This window comes from Galeopterus variegatus, unplaced genomic scaffold, assembly GCF_000696425.1.
Source record: "Galeopterus variegatus unplaced genomic scaffold, G_variegatus-3.0.2 Scaffold2608, whole genome shotgun sequence".
Taxonomy (NCBI): domain Eukaryota; kingdom Metazoa; phylum Chordata; class Mammalia; order Dermoptera; family Cynocephalidae; genus Galeopterus; species Galeopterus variegatus.
Window position 1 is genome coordinate 124,530 of NW_007728719.1, and position 20,791 is coordinate 145,320.

At 45.4% G+C, this 20,791-nt stretch overlaps 1 protein-coding gene across 2 annotated transcripts in view; it reads right to left on the reverse strand.

The window, feature by feature from the left end:
* IGSF3 (immunoglobulin superfamily, member 3) overlaps positions 1-20,791 on the reverse strand; it is a 92,091-nt gene that overhangs the window by 29,256 nt on the left and 42,044 nt on the right. The window contains exons 2-6 of one of the 2 annotated variants that reach the window (XM_008582424.1): positions 14,123-14,500; positions 12,145-12,555; positions 6,477-6,866; positions 4,772-4,831; positions 1,942-2,343 (exon numbers count right to left, since the gene is read on the reverse strand). In XM_008582424.1, coding sequence (XP_008580646.1) covers positions 1,942-2,343; positions 4,772-4,831; positions 6,477-6,866; positions 12,145-12,555; positions 14,123-14,500 — 1,641 coding nt within the window. The remainder of the gene's footprint in view (positions 1-1,941; positions 2,344-4,771; positions 4,832-6,476; positions 6,867-12,144; positions 12,556-14,122; positions 14,501-20,791) is intronic. The other variant, XM_008582425.1, reaches the window with a different exon arrangement.

Genomic DNA, 20,791 nt, shown 5'->3' on the forward strand with positions numbered 1-20,791 from the left:
TCTGTGTGTATGCTTAGTAAGAAAGTTTAAGACGCAGAGGCCCATGCTCAAACATGAAGTGGCTGTGATGGTCACTTGTGCACTGGGTGTAGTACATGTTGCCAGAAGAGCAGGACCCACACCAGCAATCCTGGCCTCACACCTGCAGGAGAGAGAGCCTCTTAGAGCAAATGGCTCTGTCTAGGTCTGACACAGGTACATGCCACAGTCACAGACCACAGCACCCAAGTCCCCTACTGTGGTGATAATGGCCCATGTGCATTTTGAGGCCATTCCTGTCTCTTAGCTCATGCATACACCTTGTCACTGTCACCGCCCTGCTGAGGGGGAATCTGCACCTAACTGTATCTATATGACAGTTCCCCTGTGCTATGGTTCACTTCAGACAACTTTAGTCCAGGGTGCTCTCGCATTCTTCCCTGGTCCACCCCATTTGGCTCTAGCCAGAGGTGTCTCAGGGGTGGGAACAGGTGAGCACAGCCAGCCCCAGGATCCCAGGGCAGAGCCGCTCAGCACCCCCTGGCTGTGGGAACCGTCAGATATATGCTGAATATGAAAAAACTCAGGGGACAACCTGATACCATAGGATGACTTCTGCAGAAACAATCCTGACTAACTCTAACCACTGCTCAGACATTCCTGACCTCCCAGGAGGGGAAGGAGCCACCAGTGCTGGACACCCAGAACTTTCCCCATAAGTCCCACCTTCACAGGAGCACAGACACAGGGACTGAGCTGATCAGGAAACAGCCTATACAGGAAGTTTCTAGAAATCTGAGCTGTGTAATTACTACAGAAAGCAGGTCAATCTTTGGGATTAAGCTTTTAGGAAGTACATGTAATTCTAATCTCAGAGGGGTGGGAAAATGGAGAACTATGTCGTGGGCAAACCAACTCGGGGCTGCCATCTTTACTGGTGTGTCTCCAAAAGCGCCACCAGCCCTACCTATGAGGACAGTGGTGACATGGTCCCCGGGTGGGATATAAAGTGCTGAGGACAGCTGATGTCAGTCTCCTGTCTCCTGATAAACAAGACCTGACATAACAAGTTACCTTTCCAGCAAAGTGGCAGACTGGTCTTTTAAAATGTAATATACTGATTAGATTAGGCAGATAAATGTTGATAGGAGCCTCTTTAACTACCCTGTGAGAAGCTAATCTAATATTCTTTTGTTTTAGCAAATCTCCAGGTATCTTTTCATTTCATGCTAATGAGGAAATGGCTTTCTTAAGTAGGGGCCTTGTAGAGGAGGAGATAAAAACACAGGCTTTGAAAAACATTTAGATAGATGGCTGGTTTCTTGAGTGCAGCTGGGTTGGTCATTTAAAAGCTGTAGCCTCAGGCAAATTATTTATTGTGTCTCTGTCTCAGTTTCCTTGTAAAACTGAAGAGCCCAACTCTTAGCTAGGCGAGATTTCAATGGAAAAGTTAAGCTTAAGTGCTTAGACTCAGCCAGAACATAGTAAATGCTAAATAAATCGCGATAGATGATTTTCTTCTCTGCCCTGCCCTGCCCACTTTCTGGCAGATCCGCTCCTGGGCAGGAGGGCAGGAGATGTTGAGACGCATCGTGGTGCTCGGCCACTCCGCTCCCTCTCTTCCAGGCCAGCTTTGGCAGTGGCCTTGCCCCTCTTCCTGGGGCCACTGCTCCTGCTGTGTGGACACACTAACCTCCAGAATTCTTACAACACCACCCCCCACCACAAAGCCCAAGGAGTGGTAACAGCTCCCAGCTGTTGCTACCCCCAGGGGCCCTACCATCCACTGTTGGTCCCTTCAATCCTGCCTATACTACCATAAAAAGTCCCTTCAATTAGACCCTCTGGAAGGTGCTGATGGTTCCTGCCAGAACTCTGACTGAGAAAATTCAGGGAGAGATGTTTGACACAGGCACAACCTCCATAATGGTCCCACCAAAATGCTGCCAGACGCTCGCTTACCGAGAGCCGTGATGGAGATGGGAGTGCTGGCCCGGCGCTCCCCCACGATCTGCCACTCGCCATCCACTGCCCGCACCCACTCGGTCACATGGCATTCGTACTGGCCCTCGTCCTCCTTCCTGCTGTTGAAGATGCCCAGGCTGAATGAGTTGGGCTGCACCTGCTCCATCTGGATGCCCCCGAAGCTGCTGCGCTCCCAGTATGACGAGCCTGGCTGCACGGTGCCATCCCGGTCTAGCCACATGATATTGCTGCGGCGGTTCTGCCTGTCCACAAGCTGCCAGATGACAGAGAAGCGGCCCTGTGGCCGGACTGCCGTGCGGACACTGCAGGAGAAGTGCAGGTCCTCACCTTCCAGGATGACGCTGGCATTGCTGGCTACCTCCACGGAGATGCTGCTCTCTGGGAAGAGGGAGAGAGTGCCACACTGGGGGGCTTATGGTCTCCACAGCACCCCACACACAGAGGCAACAGAAAAAAGGGTACAAATGGAATCATATTCAGGTACAGTAAGCCTCGGGAGAAAACCCACTCTGACACGGGCTGTTGCAAGCCCTGGCTGGTTCTGGGCACTGCTCCCGTGATTTTTAGATTTGATAACCTAGGATGCTCTTTGCTATGTGCAGAGGACTAGGATAGTGAGGTTCTATGACCTGAGATTGCCTCACAACCTAAGAAATACAATACAATGGGCATAGATCAATTTATCAGGTAACCTATTCACCCGGAGTTCAGGACTTTTCAACTTGGATTTTCAGCAAGTTGAACAACTCCAAAATCCTACTTCACCTCAGTCTTCCCACTATTTGTTACTACAGCAATCAAAAGCTGAACGTCTATAATGTTGCTTTTTAAATCTTTCAGGGCAATATTAGAAAGTAGGGAAAAAATGACTAGAAGTATTTGGAAGGTAACATGTGCTTGAGTGTGGACAATAATGGAACACAGATGGTCATTCCACAGTGTTTATGGGGAGTGAGCTTTCATACTTTCATTGACACAGAAGAACAAACCAAAGCCAGTGGCTGAGCATCCACCATTCTCCTGCTGCTCACATTCAGCCCTGGAGTTCCCTTCCTCTCTACCTTGAAACGTTCTGCCAGTCAAAGTTTGGGACAAGCATTCTATTCCCTTCCCTGCCTCGATCTAACCTTTGCTATGTGAACTCACTCAATGGAATTGTTGAACTCTACATGCCTCAGTTTCTTCTTCTTTATGAGAGGTAGAGTGCTACCTTTAATTGTAAAAGATTGAAAAGTAAATGAGACAATGTATAAAGATCACCTAACACATACTAGGTTTTCAAGAACAGGTCACCATAATCATGATTGATATTACCATTCCCAATAACTTTTTGTTTTTATAAACATCATGGATATCTTAATCTATCTTAATTACACATGTTATTTTATATAATTATCTATATCGAGTTCAAAAGACCTGTAAGTATTAAAGAACACAAAGTACCATAATTAATTTGGCTCTAATTTTCTGGGTACCACCCACGTGAAATACATGCAACAATTTTAAAACAATCAATTAAATCAAATGCCAGATTAAGAGACACACCCAAATACCAAAGGAAAACGCACATACAGATAATAATGCATTTGAATCAATCTTTTCTCCCCTTTATTTCCCCCACAGGCTGAAACAGACGAAGATGAACACTGAGCCTCAGCATTTAGCTCGTTATAGTGAGTATGCCTGCTACCTGCTGCCCATTCTGGGTTTGCTTGTTTCATGTGGAAAAAAAAACTCTGGACAAAGCAGGGAATAGTAATTTTCTAAGACAGCCACCTCCCCCAGGAGTCATACCAAGACGATCCATGGAGATGATGAGGCTCCCAAACAGCCACCATCTATAGCACTAGTGGTTAAAAGCATGGAGCTGGAGACAGGCCTGGAATACAGGTCTACTACTTCATAACTCTGTAATCTCGGGGTCCTTACTTCACCTACCCAGGCTCCAATTTCTCATGTGCAAAATGGAGATACTAACAGTGCCTACTTGTTAGGGTCACAACGTTAAGAGGAACAGATGAGGTAATTATTTTTCATCATCATTAATAATAACAATATTCCTCTTTAAAGACTCATCCCCACCATTATCAAATCAAAGTAAGGGACTGAAAGGGCAATTTCAACATCAAGGAAAACACCCTTTTGCTTGCCTTAAGTGGAAGAATGACTTGCAGGAGATCATCCCCTACTGCCACCCCAAAGGACTCTTACGTAAGTCCTGGTTTCTTTATCATAAGGGCTGCTGTCTGCTGCTCTGTTGCTTGAGCAAGCCTGGAAAAACTGCACAGGTAGAATGTAGAGCTATGAGAAGAAAAGCCATCCTGGCATTGAGGCAAAGGCAAATACAGACTGAAGCTGCGTTGCCTACCAGGACCATTTACAAGGGTTCCCAGGTCTGAGAAAAGGCAGCCAACAATTCAAAACTCTCCATACTAAGTGAAAACTAGGACAGAACTAATGAGAATCTGTGTACATGTTCACAAATGAAACTTCAAATCAGGAGGTTGATGGCGTAGCACTGGCTAAGCGCAGAGCAGTGGATTTGGAGTTAGAAGCAAATATTTCTAAGGCAATGCAAGCTCAACCACTACTGAGTAACTGGCTCAGTCACTTCCCTGGATGGTGCTCTGACTTCACTCACAGGATGGATATAACATTGACCTCTACAGGGATTTGAGAGGTAGGAGTGGAGAAGGAGATGATATATGCAGAAGCCCTTTGGGCTCTTGGGAGGAAAAGCACCATGAAAATCCAAGGTATTATCACCATTACCGATGTGATTATTGTTGTTCTTTCGTAGACTTACCCAAGTGGCCTTGGGACAGGATCTGGTGGTGCTGGGGGACTTTAACTACCCAGTTATCTGCTGGAAAAGCAATATAGCAGGCCACAGATCATCAAACAAGTTCTTGGAAGGGGTTGGGGGAAATCTCTTAGTACAAAAGACAGGAAGCAAACAATGTGGCTGCCCTTCACTCAATCCTTATAAAACAGTGAGGAATTAGTTGCAGATTTAAAAGTAGAGAGTCTGTGGTTAAGACAAGCACAGACCAACAGGAAAATAGTAAAGAGAGTGGGCATTCAATTCAATAATCTCAACTGTAGAAATATTCAGCAAGCACCTACTCTATGTGAAGCACCATGCTAGGCATTACAGGGGGAAAAAAGTCTAAGAAACAGAAGATAATTAGGTGTGTATGTGTGCACGGCTTTTAAAAAAATGTAATAAGGGCCGGCCTGGTGGCGCACTGCTACAGTGCGCCACTTGGGAGCACGGTGGCGCTCCTGCCGAGGGTTCGGATCCCACATACAGACCGGCCGCTCACTGGCTGAGCGAGGTGCGGGCGCAACACCGATGGTTGCGATCCCGTTGCCAGTCCCGGTCCGGGCGCAACACTGAGGGTTGCGATCCCGTTGCCGGTCCCGGTCTGGGCGCAACACTGAGGGTTGCGATCCGTTGCCGGTCACGAAAAAAGACAAAAAAAAAAAATGTAATAATCAGCATGAAAGAAAATAATCCTGTTGATGAGAAAAGAGAGTGGCAAGACCCCTGTGTCTATTTTTTACTTTGCACTTGAAGAGAAGTATTTAAATATGTAAAAGTGTAAATAAAAATGTAAAGAAAATCATTACAAGGCTAAGAGAAAGAAAGTTTGAGCAGCTGAGAAAAGGTTAAAGGTTAGTTTTTAAACTTTACTTTCTTGTTTAAAATCAGAGCATTATGAGTTTTTTTCTTTTTACTAAAAACAGAACTCTGAGAGAAACGAGATTAGTAAGAACCTTCTGACACTATAAATGTTTAAACACATGTGAGCAAACACTGGAAGTCTCTGGAATTCCCAGCAATGGCTGCTACCTACTCAGACTACGCCAGCTTACATGGAGGCAGGGAGCCCACTGAAGCAGCCGTGGAAATCGGCTAAGCTTTAAAAGGCTATGCCCCAGGAAGACGTGAGAGATCCCATCCCTGATTTTTTAAAAAATGTAATCTCAATGCGGAAGAAACAATTAGAAAAATGCCAACCTTTATATCGGAAAATGCCCGACAGCATATTCTTCTTAATAATAATGCACTTTATGATTTAAAATCCTCCCGTAAAAGACCAACTCTCCTTAAGTGAGATTTCAAGACAGGCAAGTACCCACTTCTTCTGGGACTTAATTCCCACATGGGAACAAACAGCTTTCTGGGATTCCTGGTCTTCCTTCAAGTGAAGCTGGCACTGCTGGCATTTGCAAACAGCTGCTAGAGTTTGGATCTGCTGACACCCCTCTCCAGCCTGCAACACACCCCACGCTCTGCCTAACCATGGCTGCTAAGTGGGGCAGGCAAGCTGGAGGGGGAAGGGAGGGTCAACGGTTTTCTCTCCCAGCTCTGCTTTAATCCTCCAGTTCCACCCACCCTCCCCTCTTCCCCACCACAGATATTCTCTCTGCCCCTACATCTGCTAAGTGATGCTAGTGACTGCACCATGAACCAAGAGAGGAGAAAGCAGCATGTGTCTACTTACTGAGGGGGAGGACTACGATGGGGATGTTCTTGGGACGCTTGCTCTCCTTGTCGATGAATTCCCCAGTAACCGTTTTCTCTCGCTCGGTCACACGACAGTTGTATTTCCCACTATCTTCCTGGCGGAGGTGGTAGATTTTCAGCACAAAGATACTGTCACTCTCTTTGGCCACTTTAAGCTGTCCCTTGGCTTCACGGTGGGCAAATTCGCTGTTGAGGACTGGCACAGCATTAGGTCCCATGCTGGCGATGAGTGAGCTGTTGAAGGCCCAGGAGACGGCAAAGTAGCGGTCAGGAATGTTCTGAGCCTCCAGGATGCATCTGAACTCCACCTGCTCACCTACTGTGTGCACCCGCTTGTCTGTTTCCAGCCGAACAGTGAACTCTTTGTCTGAGAAAAGAAATAACCAAAAGGATGCATTCTGGGTGAATGAGGGCCCCTGCGAACCAAACTACATCATCAAATTCCCACTACCCTCACCCTTCTTTGCAATGCTAACTACAGGGCAGCCACCACAGCACTTCTCTAGAGAGAAAAATCCAACGCAGACCCAGGTTATCTGAGGCCCAGAGAAATCCCTGAATATGAGAGAGAATTCGAGGGCAGCTAGTCCCAGATAGTCTAAGGAGCTTGGTATCCCAGTTACGACCAATGGTGCTCGATTCAAAGTTTATGATGCCCTAGATTAGACCCCCAGAGGTGAGTAAGGAACTATTAATATCACTTAAGTGGCAGATTGCAAAGGTCTAGGCTTGATGTATATGAGGGTATTTCAAAAAGTTCATGGAAAAATAGAATTAAAAGATAATACGAATCTTTCCATGAACTTTTTAAAGACCCTTCATATACCCAGAACTCCATTTAAACAATAGGATTACAAATATTTTCAGTAGATATTGTAGTCTTACCCACTGAGGACTATAGGACAAAATTACAGAGTGGCCTATGTGCTGACGACAATCCTAATAACTACTCAAAGATGAATGTATTGAAATACTCTCCCTACCTCCATGTGAATACTAGAAATAACACATGGGGAAGATAAACTCTAATAGAATTACACAGGAAAAATGAAAACTAATGTTTTTGGCTAGTTTACTACCTGGAGTAGGAAAGTACCAACTTCTGCTGAAAGCCAGACGACTTCTGAAAGGGCCAATGAACCCAAGCAGCTTCAAAGAGCTGGGTGTTTAGCGAGGCATGAGGGGGTGATTAAAGAAGGGCTCATCGCCAACAACCAACAGCATCATGGCCCTCCATGCACAGGTGCACAGTGACTGTTAATCTCATGAGACAGTTGCCATATCTCATAGGAACCCTTGGCAGAAGCGGGGTAAGAAAATGAGTCAAGGGTTGGAGAAAAGTGTGTGTCCTAGAAAACGGAATCACAGAATCCTGGCTCAGGGAGGCTGTAGCTGTGACCATTGCCCAAATCCCTCCTCCCTCCAGTTCTAGCTCTGTTCCTCTAAAGAGAACACTGAGGGGGGAAATCACATTGCATGGATGTTTGAATTCCTTGCAGATTCATAGCCTCCAACCTCGACTGCCTCGCCTGTACCAGTGTTTCTAAGGCTTTACTGCTGTCTTCAAGACCCTTGCCCCATTCATCCCCTATTCCATGCACTCTTCAAGCAGATGAGAATCCTGTTTCCCTGAGAAAACACAGGAATCACAAATTAGCCGCTTGCACATTCCTCCTCTCCAGCTCGGGCTCGGCTTTACATCCTCCTGTTCTTCAGGCTCTCCCTCCCCCTGCCCTTTCCACGTGGGCCAAACACCCCTTCTCTCCACTGACCTAACTCCTTCCTTTACTGCCCAAACTTCGTAACAGAGAAAGCTACACTGAACAACTCCAGGGCTCCCCTCCAATGTGTCAGCTGCTGCCGCAGCTTCCCCTTCCCAAGAGACCAGTCCTGAGAGACGTGGATTGAAAGCAGATTTTACTCTGCCACCACCTGCCCAGATGAACACACCCATTTGGGACTGTGCCCATGTATCTGCCAGATATTGGCTCTCTGGTCAACAATGAGCAGTAATGTATAACCCAACATCAATGACAAAAAAGCACTTCCTCATAAAAGCCACTGGAGACTTGCAAGGGGTGTCCTAGACCTTAGACATTTCCATGCGCTCCAGGCTTTCTTCTGTGACTGCATCTGTGGCTTTCATCTTTCAGTAGCTAAAGACTCTCCTTATCTCGTGGGAATGCCCCCGTGGCTTGGTGACGCTTTCACGTTCCCAGGCTGAAGACACAAGGCTGACAGCACACCACCCGCTTTCTGAATAGCAATTTGCCTTTGGTTATACCCAGTCAATTAAATCTCTAGAAAGTGATTTATGCCTTTTCCAATACCTTCTCTCCTTAGCTCACTGAAAATTTGGCTTCTGGCCCTCTTCCTACACTTCACTGACTAGCAAATGCCACCAGTGATCCACCCTACCCCTACCCCAGCCCCCACCCCCACCAAAGGCTTTTCTCAGGCAGGTTCAGCCTCTCTGGACCCACCCTGTTCCCGTGGGTCCCGTGACACCTCCCCCCTGCTGCCACTCCCCCTGCTTGCCTGGCCGCCTGCTCCTCTCTCACTGGAGCCCGCTCCTCTGACCACCTCTTACTGCTGCTGTTCTCCTGGCCCTTTCCTCTTCTTACCCCTGGGCTTTTCCTCGGCCCTCATCACTTCCCAGTTCAGTCTCTAACAGAGCTTCACACCCCTGTGGCCAGTGACACACTGGGTGTTCCACATACCGGGTGTCTCTATCAGAGTTTGGCTGCAGAATGGACTCCTCGACTAAAATGTACAAAACCAAAAGAAAAGACAAGGACTTTCAAGCAGAACTCTGCATGTCCTCATTCTTGTCCCTTCCTCTCCCTCCCTCCGCTGGGGCCCCAGTCTCAGCCCCAGTCCCTGGGCCCAGTCAGCCGGATTCTTCTTTCCATCTGCTCTTCCTTCTTTTGCCTCCAGCACCCACTACCTTCTTTCCAGGCTGCTGCACTGACCTAACCCTGTCCTTATCAGCTCTTTCCTGCCTGGTCTCTTGACTTCAGACCCAACCTCTTTAATCAGCCTCCAGGTGGCCTCCGTGGATTTTTCCTTCTAAAACCCTGATCCTACTGTGGGCTCCTGTTTAGAAATCTCTATTCTCACCACCAACCCCTCCAACTGTCTGCAGCAGGGGGTTTCAAACTTTATTAGGAAGGGATGGGGGAAAGGAACCTCCTTTCTTCATGCAAAAATCTTTTGCTGAGCAATATAGAAAACATCTGGTTGAAGCAAGGGGGGATTACTCAGGCCATCACTTGCCTTCCCCCTGCACCCCTTGGTACGCATATGAACACACATACTCATGTGAAAGTTTCTAGGTACCTCCAAGGGGCTGCTAAGGCTCCAGAAAGAACAGCTTGAAAATTCTTGGTCCAGAGAGTCAAGTGCAAGCTCCACATCACAGTACATGGGACTTCAGGCTACTTTTCCCTTCTCCTCCCACCACTCACATATGGAACTCAACATCTAGTCATATTAGACACTTCTCTCAGCTTGCCAAACATATCAAACAATTTTGTACCTGTATGCATCTCCTCCTGCTGGCTCCTCAAGCTTCAAGACTCAGCTCAAGTCACCAACTTACCAGTTTTCTTAGATTTGCCATTAACAACTATTCCATTCAGGGAAAACTTATAGTGTGCAAGAACACTTCATATTTACTATGTTCTTGGAGCACTCTATACAAATGCTGTCATAGAACTTAGCACATTCTACTTGGCCATTGTTTCTCAGGTCTGCAAGTACCCTAAGTGCAGGGGCCAAGTGTTACTCATCTTTGAATCCCCTCATGCCTGTCACCACACTTTCAATGCTGTAGAGACTGACTAAACGTTTATTGAAATGAACTAAGAGAAGGGTAAAGTTGGAGATGCAACCACTGAGCCTGAACAGCAGAAGAACACAGAGTGAAATCATCAACTTTTTTTTTTTTCATTTAGTTTTCCCTTTGCTGGCTCAGTCTGAATATACTCACAGGACAAATTCAAAAAGTCCTAATTCCAAATTGGTAAGATTAAAATAAAGAAGATTAACTGATGCAACCTAATTTAAAAGCATTAAGATGCAAAATTTGGTCCAGATTTCTGAAGCTGATCTTAAAACCATCCAGGAAAAAAAAAAGGATAAATATGAAATAAAGCCCTTTTGATAGATTTCTTAATATTGCAAGATCCAGAAGCTCTTCAATGTTCTGAGTCTTCCAGCAGACAAAGTGCTCCCTGCCCAGGAACCCAACCCCTCTGGTAAAAGCCCTTGCATCCACTAGATGTCCAGAGAACCACTTCTGTCCAATTATCTCGAGAGCTGTACTTGATAAAATGTAGGCAGCAGAAGACTCACCAGGGAAGTGTGCCAGAAATCCAGCTTCCCAGGGACCACCCCAGGAGTCTCTGATTCAGGACTTCTGGGATGAGGCCCAGGAATGTGTACTGTAGTGTCTGAAGCACTGCTCTAGAATGGCAGATGCACTATGTAAAGACCATGACACTTGAGCGCAGCAACAGGGACAGGTCCTGAAGAGGGACCCACCTGTACTGAGACTCCCTGGCTCACCTCCCACAAACCACACCTCCACTCAACTGCCAGGACCACCACATCCCTCACTAGAGGGGAACACTAACACAAGGAAAGGCTCTCGGGCCACTTACCACACCTCAGTGACGGCATGAAGGCCACCCTCCAACCAAAGCCAGGGGACCAAGAACCACCAGAGAACCTGCCCCCAGCCCAGCTGAGGCAGCCAGCAACAGGCGGCAGCCCTGACGTGGAGACTGGTGGGCTTGGGAGCCTGCACAGTGGAGTCTGAGGTCATGGGAGATAGCAGAGGAGCCAGGGAGGATTTCAGCTCTCCGTGCCACCATCACCTTTCCCCCCGTCTAAACGCGTCACTCGAACCTCCCCAGGACCCTTTCCAGGTCTTCACTTGAGAAAACATCTATGGTGGAACCCAGAACTCTCTAAATTGGCCTCATCAACACACCCTAGGACTCTTTCTGGGCCCCACCATAAAGCAATCCACACTCAGTATCCTCACCTATGAAACGGGAATCCCACCACCTATTTACTGCATAGCACTTCTGAGGGACTGTGAAGTAATATGTGATGAAGCATCTTGGAAATTATAAAATACCACCAAAAATATTATTACTTTAAGAAATAATTAAGTCCAAATTTCTCTAGTTCATAACTTTATTACCTTGGATGGAGAGCTCATTATTTCAGGTGTCTTCTACAAATGAAACCAGATCAGTACCTGAAGAAAGCAATGTCACTGAAGGGGGCCACAACTATGGCTCATAGAAGGGGGAGCCCAGACTCATAAGATACAAATGATTTCCATGAAATCTCCCAATTTTTAAAATGAATTTCTAATTCAAGAGAATGCAGAACACTGTGCAGGTCAAAGAAAACATGTCAATAAGCAGGATTCGTTTGTGCAGCACCTGTCTGTGACCTGCTGGACGATCAGGTCTTAGGAGACCCATGTCCTGTACATCCCTCGGCTTCCTCTGGCTGCAGGCAGGGTCATCTTTAACTTCACATGGAAACCTAGTCCCCACACTCTCCCAGCATCTGACAACCTTCACCATCAGATAAAGAACAGGGACAAGAGGCTCAGAGAGACTGACCAGTGGGTTGGATGTTGACCACGGCTCCCTCCGAACGCTTTCGGGTCATGGCATACCACGACCCATCCGGATCCTGGATCCACTCAGCAGCCTCACAGTAGAACTCGCCCTGGTCGGAGGGCTGCAGGTGGAAGATGGTGAGGCGGAAGGTGGTACTCCCCAGCTTGTCCAGCCGCACCTCCCCCAAGTTCTGCCTCTGGGCATATTCGCTGCTGGAGTGCAGCACGAAATCTCGGCTCAGGGAAATGACCTCCACAGGCTTCTCACCACCTTTCTGCCGGAGCCAGGCCACAGACAAGTGGCTATGCTGGAATGTCTCCGTGGCCACCTCACAAGTGAGCTCCAGTGGGTCCTGCTCCACTTTGTGCAGGGTCTGGGGCATGGCGGTGGTCTGCAGGGAGTCTGGGATCACTGCAACAGAGAAATGTACCAAGAGGGTATGGTCACAAAGCCACAGAATCTTAGACTCCAGGGGCTGAGCTCCCAGTCGACACAGGCACACTGTGTGTTAAGCTCCCAGTCCATGCAGGCACATTGTGACTGTGTCCCTAACAGAGTCAGCCTTCAGCAACTGGCTAAGGCCACAGACAAACCCTTGTGGCAAGTAAACAGAAAGAGTTATCTGTTTGGATTTGGAATGCATTTTTTTGCACTTACACTTACCTATTTGATATTTTAATAACACTCAAATAAAATATGGGCTGTATTTTGTTTTACATAATAAACAAACTCCCTGAAAATACTATGTAAGAATGATTTTTTTTTAGGTCAAATAAAATTGATTGTTGATTTTGGTATTGCTTTGAGACATTTTAACTTCACTTCTGACTGATCTTCAAATGGAGATGGCTCCTGGAACTTTCTGTTTACATTTCCTTACAACTTCCTCATTTTTTCCCCTTCTACCAACTCCCCTTCCCCAACTTACTTTAGCAGCACATTGCTCTAGGAAGGCTATTCTTCAAAAAAATGTTTTTGGTAGAGACAATCGTCATTATCTTTAATAAGTTTAATTTTCACATAATTCTTTGATCAAAGTGGTCCACACAGGAAAGAACCCAAGGTCCAGGGATGACTAAGGCAAGTGAAGAGATTTCCCCTGTGGCCCTTGGTAGGAATTTTACCCTGATCCTTACGTCTGGAGACTAAACACCACCACCTCTCTGTCTGAGGAGGGCACCCCAATAACAACTAGTGTGTGTTTTCTCCCTGTACTCCTCCCAGGATTGGGTCTTAAAGGTCTGATATTAGGATACAGACTTACTAGAGAAAGAAAAAAGTAAAGGAAGGGCAATATTTGCGTTAATAAAAGAACTGTCAATGGCCCCTGTTTAACGTGTTAATAAAAACTGGAAATGAAGACTGAGGCAGAAAAACAGAACAGCCTTGACATTGTTAACCCTTTCACACTGGTCAACACTGTGGCCAGTGCTGTACACATGGAAAGCTCCCGCTCCCTCTGCCTCATGCTTCCTAACCTCATTCCAGGAACACCAAGGGCGACAGCCAGTTCACAATTCCTTACTCACGGAGCCACAGGTCTGAGCAAGGACCCACAGCCACACCCGCTTCCTGACTACTCAGCAGCATCCCGAGTGTCCCAGAGCCTGTCCTTTCCAAGAGGTTCCACCTCTCTTCCAGCTGGTGGCACATGCCTCATCCTCCTCATTTCCTCAGATCATCAACCACAATGTCCTTGCCTTACATTTTCATATCCCCTTGCACCAGCTAGAGGGTTAGTTAACCTCTGAAATTCTTAACATCTGCATTACATCTTTTCTAACTTTCAGCCTCAACCTTCTATTACTTACAAGTGAACACAGAAATTTTATTCACTTATGCTACTCATTGATCTATAAAATGTTTGGGGAGTTCGGGGTGTTTTTTAAAAAGTCAAATGCAGGGTGTAAAACAAAGTTGCTTTATAAAAAAAGTGACCCAGACCAGACAATGCTATGTGAAAACAGCACCTCCTTACCCACTAGGTTCATCTTCGCACTGTAACTCCCAAAGTATGGCCCATCAGTGTTGGGCGTGTGGCACTCGTACTCGCCGGCATCCCGGGCCTGGAGATCCGTGATGTGCAACAAGGATGAGTTCCCTTGAACTCTTTCCACATAGATCTTCCCACCACGGACGCGTTGGGTGTAAATGGCGTAAGGGAAGGAGGAGTCCACAGTGCTAACGATCTGCACCTCACGCTCCGGGGCAGAGGGCAGGTATATGGACCACTGGAAATCCTGCTCAGAAGGTCCCTTGTAGCCACTCACATTGCACCAGATGGTGATATGGGAGCCCTCTGTGCGATACAAGGGTCCTTCCTGAACGGTGACCTGCCGCTGTGCTGACGCCACACCTAGGGGAGAGAGACACACACACAACATATTCACTTAACTTCTCAGACCAAAATGCAGAAGAGGCAGCAATCTCCAAAGGGTTTGTTATTTGTGTGACATAATAATATAAATAGCTTACCAGCCCTTTCAGAGGTGCTCTGTGATTTATAAATATTAATTAAAACACTCTGTGGTAAAGCACTGGCCCTAATTTGCATATATGGGAATTTGATCGTGCAAAGACATGATTTTGTAACTTACTCAACAGCTGACCCTTGGGAATTTCATTTAGTCCCTGTTTGTCATTTATGTGACAGTTTTATATCTACTTATTAGTGCTATTTATAAAGCTTTTAATGAAATGAGCAGGAAAAGTAGAATCCTTCGCACAAGTTCACATGAAAACAAATAAAAGCAACCATATTGCAATCTGGCTGAAATTACACACTTCTTTCTTGATTAGAAGGTTGCGGGGAGAAAGTCCTGGACTCCTTTGGTGCTACACCCTTCATTTTCCAATGTAGCTCCTCCCCAGCACCATCCTAAGGAGCATAAACGGAGGGAGAGCTGAGCTCCTGCAGGCTGCTGCTGCTTTAAGTGAGCACACACAAATATGAACGTGAAGGGCTGAAGCAGATCCCTACTGCCCAGATTCCCACAGACTGACAAAAGGGGAAACTGACAGTGCACAGCAAGAACTGTAACAAGGACAGTCAGGCTGCCCTCAAGTTTGCAGCTCTTACTGGCCCACTGACCCCTGCCTTCTGACTTGAGAGAAGGTTCTCCAAGGTCACTTCTGCTGCCTCCTCCTTGTTTGTCTTACCATGGCAGCTCCTTGCAGACGGGGGCAGAGATAAAATATGGTGAGTCTAATTTCTCATTCCATGCCAACATGACACTGATTGTGCCTGAGCCACTCAGAAGGTGGGAGGGCACACCCCATGCCCTCCCCTCACCCCAACAGCAGCCAGGTGCGGCAGTGCAGTAGAACGAGCAGGTGAGTTCTAGCTACAGTTTTGCCACAAATTAGAACTGTCTGTATCGTGTCTGACAAGTTATTCTTCACACCTTGATCTTCTCATCTATAAAATGATTTCTAAGAAGACTCTGCAGAGGACCAGCATGTGTTCCAATTCTGGCTTTGTCACTTATTAGCTATAACCTTGGATAAGTTACTTAACCTCTCTGAGCCTCAGTTTCCTCATCTGCAAGATGGGGATAATAATGCATGCCTCATAGAGTTACTGAGAAGACTGAATAAGATAACATCTACCAAGCCCCCTAGCAAAGGGCCTACCCCACAGTTAGTCCTCAATAAAGAGCTGCTAGCTAGGACCCCTTCTGGCTGGAACACTCTGTGGCTCTAGGTCCACAGAGGACAGGATTTGGCCAATGATCACTCAAGGACATTTCAATGACTTCTTGATAATGGCACCATCTCTGGGCCACCCACCTCCACCCACAGCTGCAGCTCACTCCCATGAAAGCTTCTCTTTTTTCCCCCAAATGGAAATGGCAGCTGCCCCATTGTAAACCTATCTGAAGTGGATCCAGCTGGTGAACAGCCGGGACAGCTCAAACGCTGTGGGATGCAGCTCTCAGCCCAGCTCAGTGGTGGCTGTACCTCAAAAGCAAGCTGATCTAATCTGCAGATGACAGACATAAAAACAGCCACTATGAGGAAAGGCCAGTGGCTTGCAAACTTTTATTCATGCAGAACCTTTTCTCCCAAACAAAATCTTAACACAGAACCCCATCTTGGCTTCAACGGAAGCAGAAAAATGTTTTAAACGGGCAGGGGGAAAGAATAAATAAATGGAACAAAGCAGTACATGACTTAATACATTCTGGTTGATGACATTCATTACTATATTTAAAGTCATCAAGAAGAAAACTAATTAGTAATTTTCAGTATGTTAAAATTTTGTGTATAACATTTTGACTATGTGTACTCTTTTTATGACAATTTAAAATACATACACACATATGGTGACATGTAAATCAAATGTCTGCAGTACTACTGAAACGCAGAACATTGTGAAAACAATTTAACTACATTCATAACATTTAGGTCCCCTTTGCATTTCAGTGTTCTAAGACAGAGCAGCGACAACCACTCCCCACCTGCTGCAAAAAGGCTGGAGGTAGGTCAGGGTGCACCAGCATCTTCCTTTAAGGATTACTTCTCAACCCTGGACCCACACGGGAATCACCTGGGAGCTTTAAAAAATAACAGTGCCTGGACCCCACCTGACATAATTGGTCTGGGGTGCAGGCTGGGCATTAAGATTTTTAAGAGCTCCCCAGGTGATTATAACCAGGTATAGCAGGGTCAAGAACTGCTGCTGTAAGGTATCTCTACCTACATGGGGTCAGCCAGGTGCCCAAATGAAAGAATATTTCCTAACATAAGGCTCTCAATAGCTTTAAGCTCCTCCCTTCTGCAAAGACTCTGTAGTGATATGGTGGAAGAAAGTTTCATTCTCCTCTGGTCGTATTCTGTGCAGGAAGAAGCTGCTGAGGTCATCAGATACTGGCTATTGTGATGCAATAAGGAGTTTAAACAGAGTGCATTCTATTTACAGACTTTACAATAGCACTTGATCAGCAGATCATAAACATACCACACACACGCACTCACGCACGCAAGCACGCACACACACATGAGCACACAAATGCACGCAAAGGTAAAGTGTTAAGTGGCCCAAATGAGCCAGGGCAGTAGGGTCAAAACAATTTGTCCAGGCCAGCCAGAAGCAGCTTATAAACAGCCCTGACAAATAAATGAATACTGGATTGTACCACACATATTCAGCTGTGCCTGTTTATTAAATATCTCCTTAATTTCCCTCCCGCCCCACAAAAGGGTCTTTGACCCCTGAAAATAATGCTGCACTTAGGAAATCGATCTTAATATAGAAATAAAAATTAACGTTTTCTTCTCGGCAGTTTAATTTTCCTTCCATACCCTACCTTCTCCATCTCCTTCTGGTACTGCCCCTGCTATGTAGACCTCTGCTGCCTTCAACCAGAACCAGGTACCCACCCATGGCCAAGACTTCCTCTGACCCACGGCCCTTTCTGTCCTTCCCTCTCAACCTACAACAGAAGGCACCTCCCAAACAAGGATCACTGTTTTTTAACCTTAGGCATTCTAACTCTTTGGATTACTTTGCAATAAGCAAATATCACTTCTGTAACATAAAGAGAGTAAAGTGTTATATATAACTGTGTATAAAAAGGACTAGGAAGAAAATACTAGGTGATAGGATGGAAAGTGATTTTTATTTTTTTCTTTATTCCCTCCCCCAGCCCTCTGCAATGAGTAGGTACTAGGTTTTATAACTAGAAAAAAAAAATTAACCAAAAATAAAAATAATGCATGATTGTAGTATAAAATTTCTTCTGTATTCATTACTGAAGTAAAATAAAAAATACTTATTTGGTCTTGTCCCCAGTTCCTGGCACTGAGCACCTAAACCCCTTGGAATTTCCTAAACAACAGGAGTGACTTTTGTTATTCATAACAAACCCCTTTTGGCCATACCAGAGTTTATGTTAACAAGGGGACTCAAGGTGGGCCCCTAGTTTCAAAGAGGGGGTGGCCATGCTTCCAGGGTTGGAACTTTCAGCTCCACCTAAAGAACTCCAGGAAAGAAGGGGGACTGGAGATTGATTTCAATTACCAATGGGCAATGATTTAATCAATCATGCCCTTGTAATGAAACCCTATATAAAAACCATAAATTACAGGGTAAAGAGAGTTCCCAGGTTATGCTGGGAGGGTGATGCACCAGAGAAGGCATGGAAGCTCTGCAGTAACCCCCCATACACACACACACACACACACCTTGGCCTATGCACTAAATAGGGCTGACCTGGGTGGCCAATAGCAAATGTAGCAATGACAGTGTGACTTCCAAAGCGTGGTCATAAAAAGACATCAGGGTTTCCACCTTGTGCTATGGATCACATACTCTGAAGAAAACCAAACGCCATGTCACGAGGACAACAAAACAGCCCCATGGGGAGGTCTACATGAGGCCTCCTGCTGTCAGCCATGCTAACCTGCCCACATTTGACTGAGCTACCTGGGAAGTGGATCCTCCAGCAACAGTCAAATCTTCAGATGACAGCAGCCCCACGCAACATCTTGACTGCAACCTCCTGGGAGGAGACCCTGAGCCACAACTATCCAGTTAAGATGCTATGGAATTCCTGAGCCACAGAAACTGTGCAAGATAATCCATGTTTATTGTTGTTTTAAGCCTTAAGTTTTGGGGCAATTTGTTGTGCACCCAATATATCACTAATATAGACACTTGCAGGTCCTAAGACTGAATGCAAAATCTCTGTTACATGCACATGTGTGTATTCTTCTGGGAAAAGGATCTATAAATTTCAGAAGATTCTCAAAGGAATTCAAGACCCAAAAAATGATTAAGAATCATTGCTTCAGACAATAAATAGTCAGTGGCAAGGCCATGTGCTTTTAGATTGAGTTTTGACAGTCCCAAGTCACAAAGACACATGATATCACTTAACTAGTTTTTCAAGGTATCACTTGTCTAAGAGGCTCCCACTTCTTCTTTGTATTCAATCCGAGATGAACCTGACTAGTAGCAGTATGATTCAGGACTTAGTGAGCAGGGAGGGGCCACTGTGCCTGTGAAAGCCAGTTTCGCATGCATTATTGGAACATGCCTTGGCTCAGAAACCTAAATCTCTAGGCACAGGATCCAATTTATATATTAAAGATGCATGACTGGGCACATCCAAGAATCAGAGGATCTACCTCACTGTTTTACATCTACTCTGCCCATTGTGGCCTCTACAATCATCAGAGCTCATTCAGCACCCTGCTGTCCCAAATCCTGCATGTGACTCAGCCGCACTAGTACACATATTGCTTTATCTATAAAATGGGAATAATGTATGGCACCATGTATCAATCTCACACGGAGCCTTACAGACCAAATAATTTTGTGAAAGCCACCAAATGAATACTTTTAAATTTCTTATCATTCCTACCAATGTGAGATAATCTAAAAACAGAAAAAAACTTCATAAATACAACAGTATTAAAAAGAACATTAATGTGTAACTTTGGATTAAAAACACAAAACTGCATATGAAGTAAAATTTTGTTTTTTTAAAAAAAAATCCTGTACCTAAAAAAGTGACCAAACATTAATGATATTGGGCCGAATCACTGAGTAGTAAGAATCTGGATGATTTTCCCCCTTTCCTGTTCTCTATTTTCCCATTTTCCTTTTTCTCTATTTCCCCATCTTTTTTAAATAAGCAAGGACAGCTGACCTTTGAACAATGTGGGGGTTAGGGGCGTTGACCCCTCACACAGTTGAAAATCCACATAGAAATTTTCACTCCTCAAAAACTTAATTAACAGCCTACTGTTGACTGGAAGCCTTACCAATAACATAAACAATCAATGAGCACATATTTTGTTATATGTATTATATACTGGGTTTTTTTGGTTTTTGTGTGCTTTTTTTTGGTGGCTGGCCAGTACGGGGATCGAACCCTAGACTTTAGTGCTATCAGCACTACACTCTAAACAACTGAGCTAACCAGCCAGCCTTATTATATGCTTATGATAAAGTAAATATTCTTACAGTAAAGTAAGCTAGAGAAAAGAAAATGTTAAGAAAGTCACAAGAAAGAGAAAGTACTAGACAGTATTTATTGAAAAATCTGCATGTACATGGACCCATGCAGTTCAAACCTAGTTTGTTCAAGGGTTAACTGTAAATGTTGCTTTTAAAATGAAGATGAATGATCATAATAATTAGCACTCTAGTGCGCCAGGCACTGTCCTTAACTGCTCTGCATACATCATCTCATTTAATCCTCCCAGCAACTGAATGAGGTCAATTTCATTACAGCCACATTTACCAGATGAGGATATGGTCTTCAAGGGTAAGTAACTTTCTCCATGATACAGAAGGTGACTAATAGTTTTCTTAGTCTGCAGCTCACGCTGAATATGTTCTGTGAATATCAGTAATAAGTGATAAAGCACTGATTGGATCTTCTTGCCCACCTGATCCTAAAAGATATGAAGGTGAATCTGTACAACTCAAGTTAAAAATGGGAGCTTAACTGCTACAGCTGAATAGGTGGAGACCAGGCCAACTGAGTGCTTCATAAAATTTAAAGGCTCCAGAGGGAGAGCAGTCAGGAAGGCCACCTCAGCCAGCACACCAGTAACAATGTCTGGGATGCCCACCTGTTAGCCTTCAGCCAAAGGAGGACAAGAAGTGGCAGGAGCTCCAGGGATGGGAAGACAC